The sequence below is a fragment of the Lissotriton vulgaris genome, chromosome 1_1 (genome assembly GCF_964263255.1).
Source record: "Lissotriton vulgaris chromosome 1_1, aLisVul1.2, whole genome shotgun sequence".
Taxonomy (NCBI): Eukaryota; Metazoa; Chordata; class Amphibia; order Caudata; family Salamandridae; genus Lissotriton; species Lissotriton vulgaris.
Window position 1 is genome coordinate 1,610,764,699 of NC_141685.1, and position 21,136 is coordinate 1,610,785,834.

At 48.2% G+C, this 21,136-nt stretch overlaps 1 protein-coding gene across 6 annotated transcripts in view; it reads right to left on the reverse strand.

Moving 5' to 3' along the window:
• LOC147750884 (uncharacterized) overlaps positions 1–21,136 on the reverse strand; it is a 1,319,653-nt gene that overhangs the window by 399,390 nt on the left and 899,127 nt on the right. For all 6 annotated transcript variants that reach the window (XM_086918405.1, XM_086918419.1, XM_086918411.1 and 3 more), the window contains 2 exons: positions 3,302–3,394; positions 3,105–3,188 (listed from right to left, as the gene is read on the reverse strand). In XM_086918405.1, the coding sequence (XP_086774531.1) occupies positions 3,105–3,188; positions 3,302–3,394 (177 nt within the window). The remainder of the gene's footprint in view (positions 1–3,104; positions 3,189–3,301; positions 3,395–21,136) is intronic.

The following is a 21,136-nucleotide window of genomic DNA, read 5'->3' on the forward strand; positions in this document are numbered from 1 at the left end:
AAAAACAATTGGTCTGAAGTTCAGTCTTGAGGGTGTGAAATCATTTGCTGATTGAGTGTGTGCAACAAATGTCCTCTGATACTGCCTTACTGCTCAACCACACTACCCCAAATAGAGAGTAAGGTTCTATCTACTTTTAGCTCTGCCTACCTTTTGAGTTCCACTGGACTCTGTGCACACTATACCTCACTTTGGTATAGTATATACAGAGCCAGCTTCCTACAGTAAGGCTGTTGTGTCTTTGTAGTTATAGCTCAAACAGAAGGTCAGCCAACTAACACTTGAGTCACCTCAGGGGTCCTGGGTTTAAGGCAAGCAGGTCGGTCTTGCTTCTGGCTCTTCAGACAATAGAGCAGTCTTTCTTCTGATTCTCCAAAGGACCAAGAGTGTTGTGACGAGGATAGTGGGGATAGCACAGTTATGCCCAGTGCCAGCCTGCGGCTGGGAAAAACTCCTGGCCACTTCCTAACTAACTTCGTGAAAGTTCATAGTGGTGACCCTACCCACTGCTGCAGGTCTTCCTGTGCGTTGTACTGTAAACTATCCACCAGTGCTCCTCTCTACCTAACCCCGATATCAATCAAAGAACTTGTAAAGCGCACTACTTACCCGTGAGGGTCTCAAGGCGCCTTAGGGGGGGGGGGGGGTTGGAGTGCTGCTACTGCTCGAAGAGCCAGGTCTTGAAGAGCCTCCGGAAGGTGAGCAGGTCTTGGATCTGCCGTAGATGGGTGGGGAGGGTGTTCCAGGTTTTGGCGGCGAGGAAGGAGAAGGAGAAGGATCTGCCGCCGGAGGTTGTTCATTGGATGCGCGGGACAGCGGCCAGTGCGAGGCTGGCGGAGCGGAGCTGGCGGGCGGGGGTGTGGAAGTTGAGTCTGTTGTTCAGGTAGGCTGGTCCGATGTTGTGGAGAGCCTTGTGTGCGTGGGTGAGGAACTTAAAGGTGATCCTCCTGTTGACGGGGAGCCAGTGCAGGTCTCTCAGGTGGGAGGAGGTGTAGCTGCGGTGGGGGATGTTGAGGATCAGCCGGGCGGAGGCGTTTTGGACGTAGTCGTCGCAGGTGCTTGGCCGGGATTCCTGCTTAGAGTACGTTGCCGTAGTCCAGCCTGCTGCTGACGAGGGCTTGGGTCACCTTTCTTCTGGTTTCGGTCAGGATCCACTTGTAGATCCTGCGAAGCATGCAGAGGGTGTTGTAGCAGGAGGAGAAGATGGCGTTGACCTGTTTTGGCATGGAGAGGGAGGAGTCGTGGATGAATCCTAGGTTGCGTGCGTGGTCCGTGGGTGTTGGAGATGTTCCCAGGGTGGACGGGTACCAGGAGTCGTCCCACGCAGAGGGGGTGGGGCCGAGGATGAGGACTTGCGTCTTGTCTGAGTTCAGCTTCAGGCGGCTGTTTCTCATCCACTCAGCAACGGCCTTCATTCCCTCGTGGAGGTTGGTTTTGGCAGTGTGTGGGTCCTTGGTGAGGGAGAGGATGAGCTGGGTATCGTCCGCGTATGAGATGATGTTCAGGTTGTGCTGGCGGGCAACATGTGCGAGGGGGGGCCATGAAGACGTTGAACAGGGTCGGGCAGAGGGATGAGCCCTGGGGTACGTCACAGATGATGTCAGTGGCTTCGGAGCGGAAGGGTGGGAGGCGGACTCGCTGGGTTCTGCCGGAGAGGAAGGACGTGGTCCAGTCCAGGTCCTTCTTCTGGACTCCGGCTTCTTTGAAGCGTGTTCTTAGTGTGCTATGGCAGACCGTGTCGAAGGCGGCTGACAGGTCCAGGAGAATGAGGGCAGAAGTATCGCCGTTGTCTAGTTGGCGCCTGATGTCATCTGTGGCGGCGATGAGGGCTGTCTCGGTGCTGTGGTTTCGTCTGAATCCGGACTGGGATGGGTATAGAATGTTGTTGTCCTAGAGGTGGCGGGTCAGCTGTATGTTGGCAGAACCTTTCTTCCACTAGTCAGAGCTCCCGTGCACACTCAGAGGTGTGGCTATTATAATGCGAAAAACCTCCCTTGTGGACACTCCAAACTTGTTCTGAGGCAGCTCACATCTTCCACTGGGTTTGGAGCCACAATGATTAGCAAGACAAAAGGGAGGCAGGCCTGGTTGTGAGCTACATCTTCCAGTGAAAAGGTATTTATCGGTCGAAGCTCAGAAATGGGCTGGGCACAGCCTCCTCTGCAATTTTGCTAAAGGAAGAAAGACACTTCTCCACACCCAAGCCCTTCGTCCACTGCTTGGGAGCAATGCAGATCTCACCACAATAGAGCCATCAGCAATCAGGTGGCAAAGACACTAGTAAAAAGGCCCCTTTTGGCTTAGGCAGGAATATGACATCTTTCTTAAAGCATCATTTTCAAAATATCAAAATTACATTTGTCTTAACCATCTTAAGACATGAGCTTTAAAATTCTATAGAGTGAAGCCCAAATGAGGGAAACGAACTTAAGTAAGAAGGGACCTAGCCAACTGTAGGAAATTTTATAAAACCAGAGACCAAGTTGAACTTTGACACAACAGAAGACCATTAAACAGGTTTACAGCCTTAGCTCAGCTAGAAAGTTAAGAAGCCTTCGGAAACAGGCTTCTTAGTTTCCAAGTCTTTGTCCTTCGTTTTCAACCTCAAGCAGCTGACATTTAATTAATGTAGAAAAATACTTTAAATAAACCAGACATGCTACTACAACTCAAACTGCAATCTTTTCTATTTAACCTATCTCTCACTTTTATACGTTACTGTATGTGTTTTACTACAATGCAGTTGTAGTCCACAACTAAAAGATACCCTCCTCTTTAACCTAACTAAACATAGATGATTACACCAAATTACCTTAATTCTCTTGTAACAGCAACTGTGGCTGATCAGCTGTCTACAAGAACAGATAATAACACATCAGAAACACACACACCAAAATAAAATAATCCTAATGGTGTGCAGCTGAACTTCTGAGCTACCAATTAAAAACCAGTGAATATAGACTTATCACTGAGATCAAGACTACCAACGGGTACTAAAGAATCCAAAAAGCTCGGATGCTACACACTCTGACTGGTAATTGCAAGATGGGTAGTTTCCTTTCAACAGACAGTCATTGTGATCCTTAAGACCAACTTCATCTCACCACTTCTTCACTGAACTCCTTATGATGATCTTCTAAACATTCCTTCTGCTCTTCAGAGACATGAACTGTCCACGTAAGAGGGACCTGAAAACGAGACGTACACTTAGTACCATTCACATGAAACTCATCCAGTAATTGCAGTCCTGAGTATAAGTATTCCACACTTTCATGCAGAAGAAAATGCAAAGTCCACTCACTGTTTTTTCAATATGTTCCTTCTGATGGTCTCCTAAGGTAGTACCTTGTTCTTCTGAAACATGGACTACAGAATCACTCAATGAAGAAGGTGCCTGAAGGAAAAAGAATACTTAGTATACAGTAGCTAACTTGCAGAGTATTCTTTTTAATCTCACTGTGTTAAAGGCCTGATTATTTGTATTAAACATTCAGTCTCTTACTGCAGAACTGATACTCAGGAAAGCACACTTCTCGCAGTCACTAACCAAATCCCTGTTATGCACTTTTACACATTTATTCCACACAAAGGCCAAGATATATTAATATTCTTTCACAGAACTATTCTGATTGAATCGCCCATTACAAAGGAGCAGCTGGAAATATGAAAGCATAAGTTGCCACACTGTCATCAGGCTTTTTAACCTATACCTTCACAGAACAAGTGCAGGGAGAATATTGGTTACTCTCTACATGTTGTAAAACTGAATCTAACTTCGCAGTAATAGGGATTTGTCTAGGCATGCCCAACAAAAGTGATGAGTATAGTGTAACAATGTAGATAAAATGTTATTTAAAAATGCAACTTCAAAAGCTATACATGTGAATTATACACATGTTCAATAATATGGTCTTGACCTGAAACCATTTTTATGAAAGTTCGTTTGGTGTCTAACCAGACTTCCTTAACCACAGGAAGGAAATTATACGGTAGAACACATTCTGAAAGTCAAAAGTAAGAGAAGAATATTAAGTTTGTTCCTCAGACCTATGATGTTTTGACTCTGCAAAGATAAAAGAATAACCAAACTACCTCCACACATGAACAGATTTAACAATTACCTCATCAACACTTTCTAGTAGTGACTATCGACAAAAAGATTCCTCACTTTGTGAATTTGCTCAAGTTCCAGAATGGATCCAGAATCTTTCGAAGCAATTCCACTGCTTGTCAGGAGTAGGTAGTGTCAAGCAGCTCTGTATTGGATCAACTAGCCCTGTATGTGACGTTAGACCCCTATATCTGCCCACCTCAGTGAACTAACATCACATTCGGATGCAGAGCCAATTGAAAATCAGAACATGCCAGTGTGCAGATCTCTCAATTGGGATCTTATTAATGGACTGTATGAGTCCATTCCAGAGAACGGTAAGGATGGTGGATAAGTGAGGAAGCTATGGCGATGTGTTCTTCATACTGCATTCCACGTCTTGGTTCCATTGCTTAGGAATCTAGAATGCAACGTGAAGGACTAACGAGAAGGGATTCTTCCACTGGCAATTGAGACTTGAGGCTATTGGTCAATAAACCTACACTTCTACAATCAACTGAGTCTGGTTTTTTGGATGATTACACTACTACAATTTGGCAACAAGTTGGCCAGTCAGGAATCCACGCGTGTGCTGAGCACTGACTGTGTCGGGAGATAGCGGGTTTGAACTTTTTGATGCACATCTATTGAACAGCTGATTTGGAGCTGAATTGGAGCAGAGGACTTCTCAGGCCAGTAGCTGCAAATGTATGCAGTATTGTGTAAGGCGTGACGAGTGATATAAAATTAAAGCATAAGCTGACAGACCGTATATTTAAAGCCCGGAGCGAGAGCCCATTAACTGCCAGGGCGTGCCAGGGCGTGCAAGCCTATGTACTGTAGTGCAAAATTGATCTAGTGCCCCTGTTTACCGTAGTTGTAGAGTTCAGCGCAAGACTATTCTTGTGGAGTCCAGCACAAGACTATGCTTGCGTACGTGCACACGGTCAAGGCAGCACATGCTCAATTCTTCTCAGCGCGGCCACTTCTGGAATACCTCCGAGTCTGCGGGCTCTGAGCAACGTCTGATGTCACATATAACACTTTGTTTGTGTCTAAACTACATTGGCAGCCTTTTTGCCTTAGTGAGACTGCGGCGTACAACCAGCTGTGATACACACACACTTTAGCTGTGTCTCACAAGTGAGAACTACGTCAGCGGCCATTATTCTTTGGAACTTGCCCGTACAACCAGCTGCATGTCACAAGTGCGGTCACTGACAGGAGTGGTACAAGTCAGAGGGGCCTGGTCACAAGTACGGTTGCTGACAGGAGCAGTACATGTCAGCGAAGCAGCTCTGATACGCACACACTAACTGCATGTCACAATTGCGGTTTCTCCTAATAGGGTTTATTAACAGTTTTGGTCAGTACAGAAGCATCAGACATCAATATAGAAACAGTGATTTGGAAAGGTCTGCTGTTCCCAGTCACAGACAGGTCAGTGTGGCAACAGAGACAGTGTCTGTAAGCACAGCGTTTTACATTGTACACCATGTGTTACAGACTAACACACACACACACACACACACACACACACACACACACATTGACGAAAGTGTTGGGGAAAAACTGTGAACTCAGCATTCTGCGGTACAGATGAAGTTGCATGTTATGCAGTGACACACACACAGTGACAAGATGTGCATACACGAAAAGCCTCTTTGGTCTAGTTATGCATCCGTGCTGAAGGGGATGATATATGATTGCCTGGTTGCGAATTGAATTGTAGCTGCACAGTGACAGATCAGTCAAAGAAAAAACGTGAAGTCTGTTTAATGTTTGTATTTTAAGTGAGCTTTATTCATATAGTTTGCTGCAGTTTCTTCTAATATTATACCAACATGCAGAGTGTTCACGCCCGCCTCCTTTCTCCAGATACCGGGTGACCCACCCTTTCCAAAAAGAAATTGGTACAGGGCATTTACGAAGTACCTTGGTGCTATTGGGGCAACAGATATTGTCCAGAGAGGAAAAGATTTTTGTTAGACTATAACATAGGTTTTAGGGGAAAATCTATATATGAACACTTGCCCCCATATGAATTAGTTGAGGAAGAACAAGATATTGACAAATATCAAATGGCTACAAGAAGACTAAAAAAGTAATTCGACCTACAACCTAACTTGATTGCGCGCACAGTTTTTTTGTTGTTTTTTTTACTAGGGAGCAACATCAAGACAAGCTAATTGATTGCTATGTGGCAGCACTGCGCATGCTTGAGGCAGAGTGAGTTTGAAAATTTAACTTCTCAGCTTATCTGAGATCAGATAGTTGTGTGCTGTTGGGACAAAAAGTCCAAGAAAAGTTACTGAATCCTACACTTATAAAAACTACAAACATAGCAAAAATCATAGAATCTCACAAGTCGTGCAAAGAATTGACACGGAAAGAACAGAATGGGGTTGCTATAGTCAAGAAGAATGGGAGCTCGAAACAAAAGGAACACCTTAAGACGTTTGTTGAAAAGAAAGAGGTTTGGGAAGGATTCTTTACTCAAAAGAACATTAGTTTTAGGTGCGGGTATCCAAGTCACAAGTCAAATGGTTGTTCTTGTCCTGCCAAAAATGTGAAGTATAGAGCATGTGGGAAGGTAAGACACTTTGCCAAAGTGTGTCTATCTCCAAAGGATAAGTTGAATTTGGTGCCGGGTGGAGTGACCAGTGAAAGTTCAGAGGATGAATTAAGCCGGGAAAATGATGTAGGACTGGTTATTCAGTGTGGTGAGGCCAACTGTGTAGACCTGTACGAAAATATCAGTTGACAGGAAGGTGTTGAACCTTTTGACTGACTCGGAAGCAAGGATGTCAATGATCACTGATGAATTATGGAATCAAACGTGAGGTGGTGATAAGAAACAGCTTCTGCTAGACAAAAACCCAGTAACATATGATGGGAGATAGATTGAACTCATGGGATATTTTGGGCATCACATAAAATTTAAAGCAAGAGAGATATTTGGTAAGGGGCATGTATCCAAGAAAGGCTTGAACATATCAGGGCTTATTTGGCGTGACTTTAAGGCCAGGGAGAAAGGTTCAAGTGTCTTTGGCTCTGATGGTGGACCCATCGAGCAAGTTCTCATTGACCAAGATTCAAACAACAATTAGACAGGAATTTATAAGGCTGGACAAGCTGAAAAGGATCAGAGGAAGCAAACACAAAATCAAAGTACAATGTGGAGTCTGCCCTATTAAGCACAAGCTAAGAAATGTGCCCTTTGGTGTTTGGGAGTATCGAGCTGAGATACTCCAGAAAATGTGTGAAAATGGGGTTATCAAACCCATTCACTCATCACTATTTTATCTTCTTTAGTTATTGCGAGGAAGAAGAAGAATGGTCAACTGAGGGTTTGTGTTGACCTGAGGAGCCTAAATAAAGTGATATGGGTAGATTCTCACCCCCTCCCTTGCATAGACGACATTATCAATACGTTAGCACTCGCCAAAGTGTTTAGCCAAATGGACTTGATGTCTGCTTACCATCAAGTCTAATTAGATGAGTCATCCAAACATTTGACAGGTTTTCTCACCGGTTGGCTCATTTCAATTCAGAAGGATGCGTTTTGGATTGGCATTTGCCCCTTCTGTTTTCCAACGTGTCCGAAAATGTATTACAGGGAATCAAAGGAGTTGGAACATTCCAGGATGACATCCTGGTTGCAGGAGATGACCTTCAGAGTCATAATAGACTCATGCCTATTGTTCTGAAAAGGTTGAAATCATTTGAGTCTGCAAAAAACAGTATAGCTCACTTAGGTCATGTCATTTCTGAAAAAGGGGTGGGACCTAGACCAGGTCTGGTGGAAGCTACAAAGAAAGCTCAAAGTCCTAAAGGCAAAGAGCAGGTTGCATCCTTTTAGGAGTTAGCACATTTTATGATAAGTTCATAAAAACTTTTCGGCAAAAACTGGATATTTGTAAGAGCTTCTCAAAAAGAAGGAAGTGTTTGTTTGGAGTGCCAAGATTAATTTGAGGCTCTATTAGATGACATAGTGCCTGATGGTATTGGCAGCATTTGATCCCACAAGGGAGTGCATTATTATTGTGGATGCATGTAATGATGAATTGGTTGTCCCTTGCTTAGGGTCTTGGGCTCAATGTCCACGGACTTGATAATTCTCGCCTAGGTGCCTACTCTAATCATGGGTCCCACTCTGCAACTCTGGGCAATAGCTTGCTTAATCTCCACAACGGCCCCGAAAGCGCTAGGATGCCTGGCCTCACCATGGAGGTGCCCAGTAAGGGGCATCTCACAGGGAAAGCCAGGAAGGGTTCCACAGCGGTATACAGCACCAAGATACCTTCTAGGTGATAGTGTGCTTTACAGGTATACACACATTTACATTTTTATTTACATTAGAAAAGAGAAGGTGGCGATCATGTGACTGTGGGTTACACATCCAGGTCATTGAATGAAAATGAGAAAATATTCTCTGTCATAGAAAAAGAACTGTTGACCTGTTGCTGGGCGGTGGAACGGTTTAAATATTTTATATGGTGGAGGGGATTTATGCTTAAGACTGATCACAAGACTTTAGTGAACATATTTTGAGACACTATGATCATAGATAGGATCCTTAGATTGGCCAGACTGAGTTTAAAACTCCTGCAGTATAATTTCCACATTGAGTACATTCTAGGTGGAAATCACACCAGAGCTGATTATTCGTTAAGTTCCTCAGGTAGTGGTGAGGAGCAATCCGTGACTGGGAAAAGGAGGATGAAGAGTGCCTGATAGTACCGATTGATGTCTTCCATGATAACGCACTTACTAAGGATGAGTGCTGTTGGACTTGGCCCTTCTGGCAGGTTCACCCCTGAACTTTTTGCTTTTTGTATGTGACCTGGGGATGGTGATTCTTGGTTTCTGCGCACTTTCACTGTGTCCCAGTGGAAAGTGCGTGCGCACTCTGAGTGCGTGTGGTGAGATAGGCCTGCCCTCCCATAGTAATGCATGGGGAATGCATGTGTCCCTGGTAGTTCCTGATGCGTGGGGTGTGCAGGCTCGCGTTTGGTATGTGCGGACTTGTGAGATTGAATGCTGCGCAATGATGCATGCGGCATGATTGTGTCTAGTGTGGAAGTGTCACTTCTAGACATTGGTGTGCGTGTGCAGTAAGGGTGCTGGCGTGTGATTGGCTGGAGCTGGCTGGTGAGCCTGGCTCCAGGAGTCTGGATGGGTCTGCCCCGGTGGTGAGTGGAGAGATTAGCATGCTGATGTGAAGGAGGGGTGCACCTGGGACCTGAATAGGGCTGGGCTTTTCCCAGACAATGCTGGCTCTACCCCCTGTGGTGCGACTGATGACCCTAGCCTCCCTAATCAATAGGAAGGGTGGCTGAGCAAATCAAGAGTGTTCCAAAACCAGCTGCGACTGGTTTCTCCCCCACCCTGCACCCAAGACAAAGGTTTTCACTGAATAAAAAGGGGCTGTGTCCCCTTACAAGTTGTTCTCTTCTTGGATCCTGTTGTTGAGGGGGGCTGTTCCTGCTGGGCGCCAGGAGGACCGCCACTGGGGATTGCCTCCCTGCCTAGGAGGACCCTGTGAGCTGGCTCTGGGCCCAGCCTTGCCCCCCCCCCCTGCCTGCCTAAAGAACTTTGCTGGATCTGGCCCTTGCCTCTAGTGCTTGGGAGCGCTTTATCTTGCCTCTAGCGCTTGGGAGCGCTTTATCTTGCCTCTCGCGCTTGGGAGTGCTTTATCTTGCATCTAGCGCTTGGGAGCACTTTATTTTGTCTCTAGCGCTTGGGATCGCTGTAATTATCCCCCCTCTTGATCGTCGGCGCGGGTGCCCACCCCGCTCATTGCCGTGGTTTAATTTTAGCAGGAGCCCACCCTGCTTTATTGCCAGCCTAAGAGGGAGTCTACCCCTCGTGTTACGCCGCCAAGGACACTGCCGTGATTTACTATTTAATTATAGGGAGCCTACTCCTCGTCTGCCTCAGGATCCCCGGCTGCCGCTCTGCCCACGGCGACCCGGAATCAGCTAACTGGCCAGCCATTCGCAGCGCGGCCCCGGAAGAAGGGCCGGAAGTCCCGCCACCGCAGCACGAGAAGAAGGAACCTGTTGCGTCGTGTCGGGAGGCTCTCACGAGGGAGAGCCCCGGCCGCCTGCTTGGAAGGCAGGAAGTACAAGGGAGCCTGGGAGGCTCCACAGAGAGGCAGCCTCCGTGCCCGCAGCCAGCCGCCGCGAGACCGGTGAGTGCCTTAAAGGAAGGGGGGCGTTGGGGCACATTGCCGGTGCCCGCCCCTCTCCTCCAGTGAGAGGCCTGCAGTGTTGAGAGGCCCGTGGGGCCTCACTTGATGCAGAGTCCCCCAGGGAGGGACTCCAACGTCCGGGGGCATCTGTAGTGAAAGAGCCCAGAGGGGCTCAAGCAGCATTGTTGATTTGGAGCCCTGAGGCTCCCGGGGGCATTTGTTCTCTTGAGTCCAGGAGGGACTCCAACGACGGGGCCATATTTGTTTTAAGAGCCTGCGAGGCTCGAGGGCATTATTTCAATCGAGCCAAAAAGGCTCAGGGGGCATATTCGCATATTTTGAGTCCCCCGAGCGGGACTCCAGCATCACGGGGGCATTTGTGTTCTTAAGCTCACGAGGATTCCGGGCACCAGTCTGTGACTTAGAGTCCCCCAGGGAGGGACTCCAAGGACCGGGGCCATTCCTTCTTCGAGCCTCGGAGGCTCACATGTCATTGGGGCAAATATGTTATGTAGAGCCTGAGAGGCTCCTGAGGCCCCAGTTGTTGTTTCCAGAGTCCCTAAAGCTCCCACATGTTGGCCCCATTGTAGTTACAGCTGCCCAGCACTTAGTGGGCAGCTGCTCCGTTTAGGCCCCCTGACATTTGGGACACAGGGCATCCGAGCCCCAGAGAGGTCAGTTGGCCTGGAGACAGTTTGAGGTTATACCTTATGTGATTTCTGTGCAATTGTTCTTTGCTGCTCCTCCGAATGTGTTTTTATGCGTCATGTGCTTTTTCCTACACCTCTGAATGTGTTTAGGCATCATGTGCTTTCTCCTACACCGCTGAATGTATGTGATGCATCATGTGTAATGTTCCTATGTCTATACCCCTAAATGTATGGTGATACTTAGGTGGTGGTTTTCTCCTAGTACAGGTTTTGCTAGTGAGGTCCTGGTTCCCTGCGTAATATTCTCCTAAGGTAGTTAGGGTTGCGTAGGTGGTACTTACCTGTTACCAGCAGTTACTGGTTGTGTGCTCTATTTTTATATTGTGTGCTACATTTGCTATTTGATGCTACAAGTGTGCTATGTGCTAATTACTATTCCTACAAGTGCTAATTCTACCAAGTACTAAGTCTAAAAGTGCATATTCCTGACAGTGGTCTAGGTGGCCCTGTCTTGTACATATCCCCTGTACATTCTGCCCGTGCCTGTTGGCACATTGTAAAGTGTGTGTTTTTATCTAATGTGTTTTGGTATAATACAAAGGCTATTTTTATATATAACCTTGTGTGGAGTTTCCTTTTTGGTAGGCCTTGGGTGTTGTTGCTGGGGTGCGTGCGCAAATACTTAACTCACATAGCCTCCAAGTTTAGCCTTACTGCTCGTGTCACGTTACCAAGGGGGTGAGCAGGGGTTATCTTGGCGTGTAACTCCCTTGCCCTGACTTAGAGTGGTGGTCTCTGACTGACTTTGGCGCAAGCCTTGGCCAGCCAGAGATCCCATTTCTAACAAGTGGACTGTCAAAATGTCTGGTGATGAAGAAATACAGAGTGTAAAGAAGTATGTCAAAGAGGGACGGCCTAAGGAAAAAGCTTTGCTGGTAAGGATACACTCTTATTTCAATGTAGCAGATGAGTTCTCTGTAGAGAAAAATGGTATGCTAATGCGAGGTAACAAATAAATTCCTCTAGTGGATTAAGGGAAAAAATAATTTTGTATGGGCATGGAGGACATTTGGGACAATTCATTACTAAACAAAAGATTAGGGACAGTTATTGGTGGCCAGGGATGGACACAGAAATCAGTTAAAGTGTCAAAGCTTGTGTTATATGTGCCAATAGTGACAAGGGAATACAAACTGAGTCCATGCCATTGCTACCCTCTCCTCTAACTAAGGGGCCATCGATGAAATTGGCGATAGATTTCATTGGTCTATTCAACACTCTACCATAGAGATGTACATTTGCGATAGTGGTGGGAGACTACTACAGCAAGTGGCTGAAAGTTGATTTTATGAAAGAGCCCATTATGGCTGTGGTCATTGTGGGTGGCATGTATGTAGCTATTTTACATTAGCTGAATCGGCCCATTTGCAAACACAAAAAAGGCTTTTCCCAAGTATCAAACCCTATTTTGCGTTGGAATTTTTATTTACATGTTAACTTCCCCAGACACACTAACATACAAAGAGCTCCCTGGAACATGGTGGAGCCCACATTAACTTATAGGGGTCAGGGAGATGTACAGCCTTCAGAATCCTCTGCATCAGGATTGCAGATTCCTGATGCTCAACATCTGAAGTCGATACACGTGTCGCTAGGCATTCTTAGGGGTTAGGAATCACCCTAAGGTGATGATGTTTTCTCAGGTGTTTGCTTTTTAGGAATGTTTATTGGAAACAGAACTACTGGAACTAGAACTAAAGTTGGAGGTTGTAGTGTGGATAGTCCCTCTAATGAGAGCCTGGACTGGATGGTGAAGGAGTCTTTGATGAATGTCTTAAAACATCATGTAGGCTATTCAACATTGCGAATGGTATTTGTACCATTTGCGGAGGAGGTGGATCCCATCTTTGTCTATTAGATTGTTCCCCCAGACGGAGGAAAGATTTAAAGACCCTCTCTGGATTGGCAAGCATAACCACCAGACAGGTGGGTCCAGAAGATCGTTAGCAGAGGATATGCCTCACCCTTCCTCTCTTCTTCACTGCACCTTCCACTGTCACCCCATCGACTGACGGAAAACCATCTCCCCACTTTGCAACAGGAAGGGCAAGCAATTTTGAGAGGGTGCCAGCTCAAGAAGTAGGATGTGGTAGTTATTCAAACTACTTTCTGGTGCCGAAGAAGAACGGAGGCCGTTATCCTAGTCTTGATCTGCATTGGAACTGCAGGAAGCTTATTTCCTTATACCTGTCCTGCCAGCCCAGAAGCACTACCTGGAGCTTGTGATGCAAATGCTACTTACCAGTATGCATCTGTTCTTGGCATGTAGGGCTGCTGACATTCATATCTGTGCATAGATCGCCACCTAGTGTTGGGTCCGGATGATTGCACATTGTTGTCCTGGAAGAGTCTTCGAAGTATCACGAGATAGGTGGCTCCTCCCCTGGACTACAGTGCGCATGGGCATCGACTCCATCCTCAGATTGTTTTTAGCCATTGTGGCCAAGATGGAGTGAAACTTAGTGAATGATGACCATGCCATGAAATTATATGTGAACACCGCAGCTGCTACAGGCGCCGGGGAGGAGGGCGGGCGATATGAATGTCAGCAGCCCTACATGCCAAGAACAGATGCATACTGGTAAGTAGCATTTGCAGTTCGAGGCATGTGGGCTGCTGAATTCATATCTGTGCATAGAATACATAGCAGTCCCTCCATTAGCGGCGGCCGCCTGTGCCAGCTGCAGCAGTTTGGAAAAGTGTCTTGAGAACAGCTTGCCCTACAGCTGCCTGCTGTTTGGAGTGCACGTCTACACAGTAATGCTTGGTAAATGTGTGTGTGGTAGACCATGTGGCTGCTCTACATATGTCCTCTAAGGGAATGTTTCCAAGGAAAGCCATAGGTGCCCCCAACTTTCTGGTGGAGTGGGCTCTTGGTGGAATGCTAAGAGTGCGTTTTGCCTTTGCATAGCAGATTTGAATACATTTCACAATCCACCTAGCAATACCAGCCTTGGAAATAAGGTTACCTTTGTGATGTGCTGCAAAGGCAACAAAAAGCTGCATAGTTTTCCTAAAATCCTTGGTCCTATCAATGTAATACATTAGGGCCCGTTTAACGTCAAGGGTGTGGAGCATCCGCTCCGCCATTGACTCTGGATTTTGAAAGAAAACTGGCAACTCAATGGTTTGGTTGATGTGGAACTGAGACACAACCTTGGGTAGAAATTTAGGGTTAGTGCGGAGCACTACCCTGTTCGAATGAACTTGGAAGAAAGGCTCTTGGATTGTGAGGGCTTGCAGTTCACTAACCCTCCGTAGCGATGTAATTGCTACAAGGAAAGCCACTTTCCACGTTAAGAATTGAATCTCGCAGGAATGAAGTGGCTCAAAGGGAGGACCCATCAGTCTTGTAAGAACCACATTGAGGTTCCATTCAGGAGCTGGTGGAGTCCGTGGTGGAATGACTCTTTTGAGGCCTTCCAGAAATGCTTTGATGGCAAGCACTTTGAAAAGTGAAAGGTGCTGTCTATTTTGGAGGTATGCGGCCATCGCAGACGGGTGAATGCGAATGGAAGTATATGCCAGATTACACTTGTATAGATGGAACAGATAAAAGATGATGTTCTGAATAGAAGCATCTAGCGGATCAATGTTGTGGTTTGCGCAATAGATGACAAACCGCTTCCATTTCTCCGCATAACAGGCTCGAGTAGTGGGCTTCCTAGCCTCCCGAATGATGTCCATGCAATTGGGAGGAAGGTTGAGGTAGCCAAACTCTAGGACTTCAGGAGCCAGATCGCCAGGTTGAGCTGTTGCGGGTCTGGGTGCTGAATATCGCCATGGCTCTGCGTCACAAGGCTGGGTGTGAGATGTAGCCTTTGATGCGGTACCACGGACAGTTCTAGAAACGTGGTGTACCATGGTTGGCGAGCCCACGTTGGAGCAACCAGGATGAGAGTCATCGAGTGCTGCCTGAAATTGCGTGCCACTAGCGGTATCAGAGGTGCTGGGGGAAAAGCGTACGCAAATCTGCCTGACCAGTTCATCCATATCGCATTGCCCTGCGACTGTGGGTGTGGGAACCTGGCGGCGAAGCTTTGGCATTTTGCGTTCTCCCTTGTGGCGAACAGGTCTATCTCTGGATGACCCCACCTTTGGAAGTACGGTTGGAGTACTGATGGATGTATCTCCCACTCGTGCATTTGGTGGCTGTGCCTGCTGAGCAGGTCCGCCATCTGATTGTCATTGCCGGGGAGATGCTCTGCCATGAGGAAGATGTTCCTCTGAATGGCCCACTTCCACATGCTCTGAGCCAGATGAGACAGCTGCGGAGAGTGTGTGCCCCCCTGCTTCTGAATGTAGTACATGGCCGTCATGTTGTCCGTCCGGATCAACACGACCTTGTTGCACAGATGTACTTTGAATGCCTTTAAGGCCATGAAGATTGCCATCAGTTCCAGTACATTGATGTGCATCTTCCTCTGCTGTTGCGTCCATAGTCCCTGCACAGTGTATTGGAGTACATGCGCTCCCCATCCCTGGAGAGAAGCGTCCGTCGTCAGGATAATCTGTGGCACAGGCTCTTGAAACGGTCGGCCCTTGCAAAGGTTTTGTGGATTCCACCAATGCAGAGAGTTGTATGCCCGACCGCTCACCAACACTAGGTCTTTCAACTGGTTGTGAGCCTGAGTCCACTGACGTGCTAAGCACTCCTGAAGCGGACGCATATGTAGTCTCGCGTGCGGGACAATGGAGATGCAGGAGGCCATCATGCCTATCAACTGCATGAACACTCTTGCTGGAAGCGAGTGTTGAGGTCTGAATTTCTGGATCAGCGATTGAATGCTGTTGATCCTCACTGGATTCGGCTGTGCTGTAGTCGCCAGAGTGTTTATGGTCGCACCCAGATACTGCCGTATGTGAGCGGGCTGGAGATGGGACTTTGGGTAATTCAGTGAGAACCCCAGATCGTGCAGAAGATGAATGGTTTGGGACATGTGGTTGGCACACTGCTGGGCCGACTTGGCTTGAATAAGCCAGTCGTCCAGATAGGGGTAGACGTGAATGTTCTGACGTCTGAGATGCGCTGCCACCGTTGCTAGGCACTTTGTGAAAACCCTGGGCGCCGTGGTGACCCCAAAAGGCAAAACCTTGAACTGGTAGTGTTGGTTTTGAATGGTGAACCGGAGATATTTTCGGTGTGAAGGATGTAGTGGAATGTGGAAGTATGCATCCTTCAGATCCAGAGTTGCCAGGTAGTCCCCTTGTTGAAGCAGTGGGAGAACCTGCTGCAGCGTGAGCATGTGGAAATGCTCCGAGAGGATGTAAAAATTGAGTGGCCTGAGGTCCAGAATGGGCCTGAGGGATCCGTCCTTCTTTGGAATCAGAAAGTACAGGGAATAAACTCCTGCACCTCTTTCATGCAGGGGCACGAGCTCTATTGCCCCTTTTTGCAGCATGACGTTGACTTCTTGCTGCAACAAGTGCAAGTGCTCGCCGGACATAGGACGGTTTTTTGGGGGTATGTTGGGTGGAGTGGATGTGAGCTCCAGACAATAACCGTATTGGATAAGAGTTCTGACCCACCTGTCCGTGGTGATGGACTTCCACATGGGCAGGAACTGCTGGAGTCTCCCCCCGACCGGTGTTGCGTGGTCGGGGGGCGGTGACAAGGCGTCACTGTTTGTTGGCGGTGGAGGACCTGGAGCTGTTATTTCCACGTCCTCTGCCTTTGACGTTGTTGCCACGGTATCCACCCCGACCCTTGTTGGTATACAAAGTTTGGGTGTTGCTCTTGTAGAATTGCATCGACTGTGAAAGTTGACCCCTTGAGGTGCCTCTATTATTGGAGCGACGAAAGGAACCACCCCAAAACTGCTGGGACTGCAAGGCACCCATAGACTTCGCAGTGTCGGTGTCCTTTTTCATCTTCTCGAGAGTGGTATCCACCTCGGGGCCAAAGAGGTGGTCTGGGTTGACCGTCTGGTTCAAGATGGTAGTTTGAATGTCTGGCTTGAACCCGGATATCCTTAGCCATGCATGTCTACGAAGTAGAACGCTAGTGTTAATCGCTGCGAGGCGGTGTCAGCCACGTCCAGAGCGCACTTAATTGAAGCATTGGTGATAAGCTTCCCCTCCTGTATCAACATTTCTGCTGCTTCCTTATATTGATCGGGTAGGTGCTGTAAAAGGGTCTCTAGAGTATCATAGTGTGCCCTATCATAACGCGCTAGTAGCGCCTGCGTGTTGGATATGCGCCATATGTTGGCTGCCTGCGCAGCCACCCTTTTCCCAGAAGCCTCAAAGACTTTTGATTCCTTGTCTGGGGGAGGAGCATCACCCGTAGTTTGTGAGTTGGCTCGTTTGTGTGCATTGGAGACAACCAGGGAATCCAGAGGCAACTGTCCCTTGATATAAGTAGGATCAGTGGGCGCTGCCTTGTACTTCTTGTCGATACGTGGGTTGATGACTCTTGCCCGGGTGGGCTCCTTGAAGACTTCTGCCGCATGTTTCAACACCCCTCCCTTTTAGCATTGGCAAAGTCTTTACAGTTTTTTCAGAGACTGAAAAAGTGTCAAAGAGGAAGTCGACGTCCACTGGGTCAGCATGGAGATCGACGTCGTGATTGGCTGCCGCCCTTTCAATGAGGGCATTGAAAGCTGCAGAGTCCTCTGTTGGGGAAGTCTTGGCTGAAAAAAGCTGAGGCTCTTGTCCTGAATGCGGGTCCCCAGGATCGCCACCAGCAGACCATGGTTCATTTACATCCTCCTGGTCTGAGTAGACGGGATAGCTATACTCATCCTCGTCATCGCCGTCACCCTCCTCTACATGGGAATGAGAGGGCGAAAGTTCCTGTGTCTGTGGTGATACGGGCTCCATAGAGGCAGAGGCACCAGCAGAGTCCATCTTCTTCTTGAGTGGAATTTGGTAATGTTCCAATTGTGGTTCAGGGGTGATCTTTCTCTTAAGGAGATAGAGCTTGCCAGTGTTGGCGTCCATGATAACCTCCTGACGCTCCTCTTCTTCCAGCGGTCGGTGCCGTGGGCTTGGGACCACTAACGATGGCTTCGGCGTCGAAGACACTTTCACGGGCACTCCGGCCCCCGGTTTTGCAGTGAAAGCTTTCGGCGCCGTCTTTGGTGGCAAAGTGAACAGAATAGGCGTCGGCGTCTTTGCCGGTTTTTCTAGAGGCTTGGGCGGCACAGGGTCCTTTGGCTCGACTGCTGCGGACCCCTCCCTAACACGTTGAAACAGGAACACGGCTCGGGGGTCTGACTACGCTACACGACGCTCCTTCGCTGCACACAGCCTGGAGCGTACATTGAGGCTGCAACTTCAACGGCACACGCGAGTGATTCCCCGCCCAATAGAACAATACCCTGTTCGACATGGGCGGCAAACACCTTTAAAAACTGCTTAAACTACAATTACTATGACCTCCGAGATTGATGATTAAAGCTCAAGATCTACCTATAATCGCACCTACCTACATATATACTCATACCGAGTATCCTCACGGTCAAGGGCCCGGCTGGGTCGGAAGTATCACCAGCTGAGCGACCTTATTTGACTTGGACACAGCCATCTAGCCCTGAGGAATCGCGAATGCGATGAAACACGTGTCGGCTGGCTGCATACTGTATTAAAGACTCCAAGACTTACCCCTCATGAGAGTTTTTGTTCCAACACTTCTGTCATTTGTTACTTTTCTGTTATAAATTGTTACTGAACAAAGTGTACCATATTGAGTGCATCGGCAACCAAGTCTAATACGTTGAAGGGACTCCGTAACCTTCTTAGTGAACGAGGCGGAGGGACGCACTGTCTCAAGAGAGTCTGTTGAAGCTGGCTTCGAGGTGTCGACCGATGACGCGCCCTTCGGTGTCGACGCCGTTGCCCCCTTGACCTTATCGAGTGGAAGCGAGGCAGTGAGGGACTTGGGGTCGTCCTGCCGCTTCTTTGGGTCGAGAGTGGACTTCTTATGGCTGTCGACCTTCTTGGGATCGAGTTGACCTTTATGTGCGTCAACTGTTTTCGGCGCCGATGCAGCTGCGTCGGTCCCTTTAACCTTCGGCGTCGATACAGTAGCTTTCGGGTCGGCCATTTTGGCGTGGCTCTTGAGCTCGACGGCCATCTTGGATTTCTTCGGCGCCGAGGCCTCCGAAGTCTTCGACCCGACCAGCTTGATTTGCGCTTTCGGTTTCGATACGTCTGGCGTCGAGACCGATGGTTTCACTTTCGGTTTTGGCTGTACCGGGAGTGGCGCCATATCAATGTCCGTGGCCGGGCCGGAAGGCGGAGCCGTGGGACGGGTATCAAGGCTTTGGGTAAGGCCCGAAGGCGATCCCTCGACCTGGGCCTTATAATGTTGCCTGGCCCCGGAGTCAGTCTGAGGAAGCTCTTCATCTGAGCTATCCTCTACGGTGGCAAGGGCCCCGTCGTCGTCCCCTACCTCCTCGACGACTTCATCGAAATCCTCGTCTTCCGCGTCGTAGTCGTCCTCGACCTCCGACGCCGGGTTAGATTCTGTGATCTCCTGGATAGAGTCGTCCCCGACATCCTCCGCGTCGAAGATGTCTGTAGGAGGTGGAGCCGATCGTTGGGCCACCAGTCGCGCAGCTCGGCGGAGCTTGAGTGTTTTCTTGGACCGGAACTTGGAGCAGGCCATACACTTGGCCTCGTCGTGGTCCGGCGACAAACACTTATTGCACACCGGGTGTACATCGATATGCGGATACTTCGAGGCACACACCGGGCACCGTTTAAATGGACTTCGTTCCATGATGGAAGAGGTTGGAGCGTCGAGTAGGCCCGTCCGCACCGAAAGCACGCGGAAGGGCAGTGTAGGTTCGGAGCCGAGGAAATAACGACCTTTTGGTCTCGAGCAAAGTAAATTAACAATTATCGATTCCGACAGAGGGAACCGAAACACATCCGAACCCAATGGCGGAAAAAAACAATCTGAGGATGGAGTCGATGCCCATGCGCACTGTAGTCCAGGGGAGGAGCCACCAATCTCGTGATACTTCGAAGACTCTTCCAGGACAACAATGTGCAATCATCCGGACCCAACACTAGGCGGTGATCTATGCACAGATATGAATTCAGCAGCCCACATGCCTCGAACAGGGACAGGATCATTTTCAGTTCATTGTACTCCGACTTGGTTTGGTTTAATTTTTATTTATTTTTAACTGTTTTGTTAAAGGTGTTCAGTCATACAGCATTCAGGTAAAGTAGAATAGTATTTAGTACAAATTGTCAGCATATGGTTCATTATATTAGCCATAGTTCAGATCACATTCAGATTATCACAGCTCCACTTCATATCCCTCCCCAGCAGTCCTACTAAATCCAGCCCTATCTAAATCGACTAGTGGAGGAGACACATATCGCCCCTATGAGCATTCCATTTACCCCATATCCGGTTCCAATTCCCTGGGCATCCTCGGTTCCTATAGACATCTTTTTCTGCTATCATGCATCGATCCATGTTTCTCTCCCACTCTCTCAGAGTTGGCACCTCTCTGGCTCCCAATTTTCCCTTGTCATGTCACAGTGGGACCATAACGTGGTCCTGGCATTTCTAATGGGCACTCCACTCAAGCCGCTACACAGATGCCCTCAAGAAAGTGTTCCTTGCCCACATAACATCGGTGTGATATGGGAGTCATGTTCAGGCTCTCTGTGTCAACCTGTTGTACACCACCTTCTTCCCAGATAAGCTGATTGTACGGACGCGAGAATCCTTCTTATCAAAACTTGTGACTCCATTCTACATTAGTCAATCCATCACCCAGCCAACGTTTCGCCCCAAAATGAAGACTGGAGAAGTTTTTGCAGGTGGACCCGTGGGGAGGTGTGGGGGCTGGTGGCAGTTAACTGGGCAGTCCATTTCACCTTGGCCGAGAAAGCAGTGGGCACCACAGCCACAAAAGTCTGGATTCCTTGCTGAGGCTGGACAACTCGGCGAAAGGAGTGGTAGAGGTGATGAGTTCAGGCAGATATATACAGAGAGCACGCAGTGGCTATTATCACCCTTAAATTGACCTAAAGCGGAATCATCCTTGTCCCCAATGTCCCTCTGAAGGGCACGTTTATAAGGGAGAAACCAGCTGATCGTAGCAATGCATGGCATCAAATGGCGACATTGGTGCCAATGGCTCGCCAGATGGAATCAACCATGTCCAAGCCACA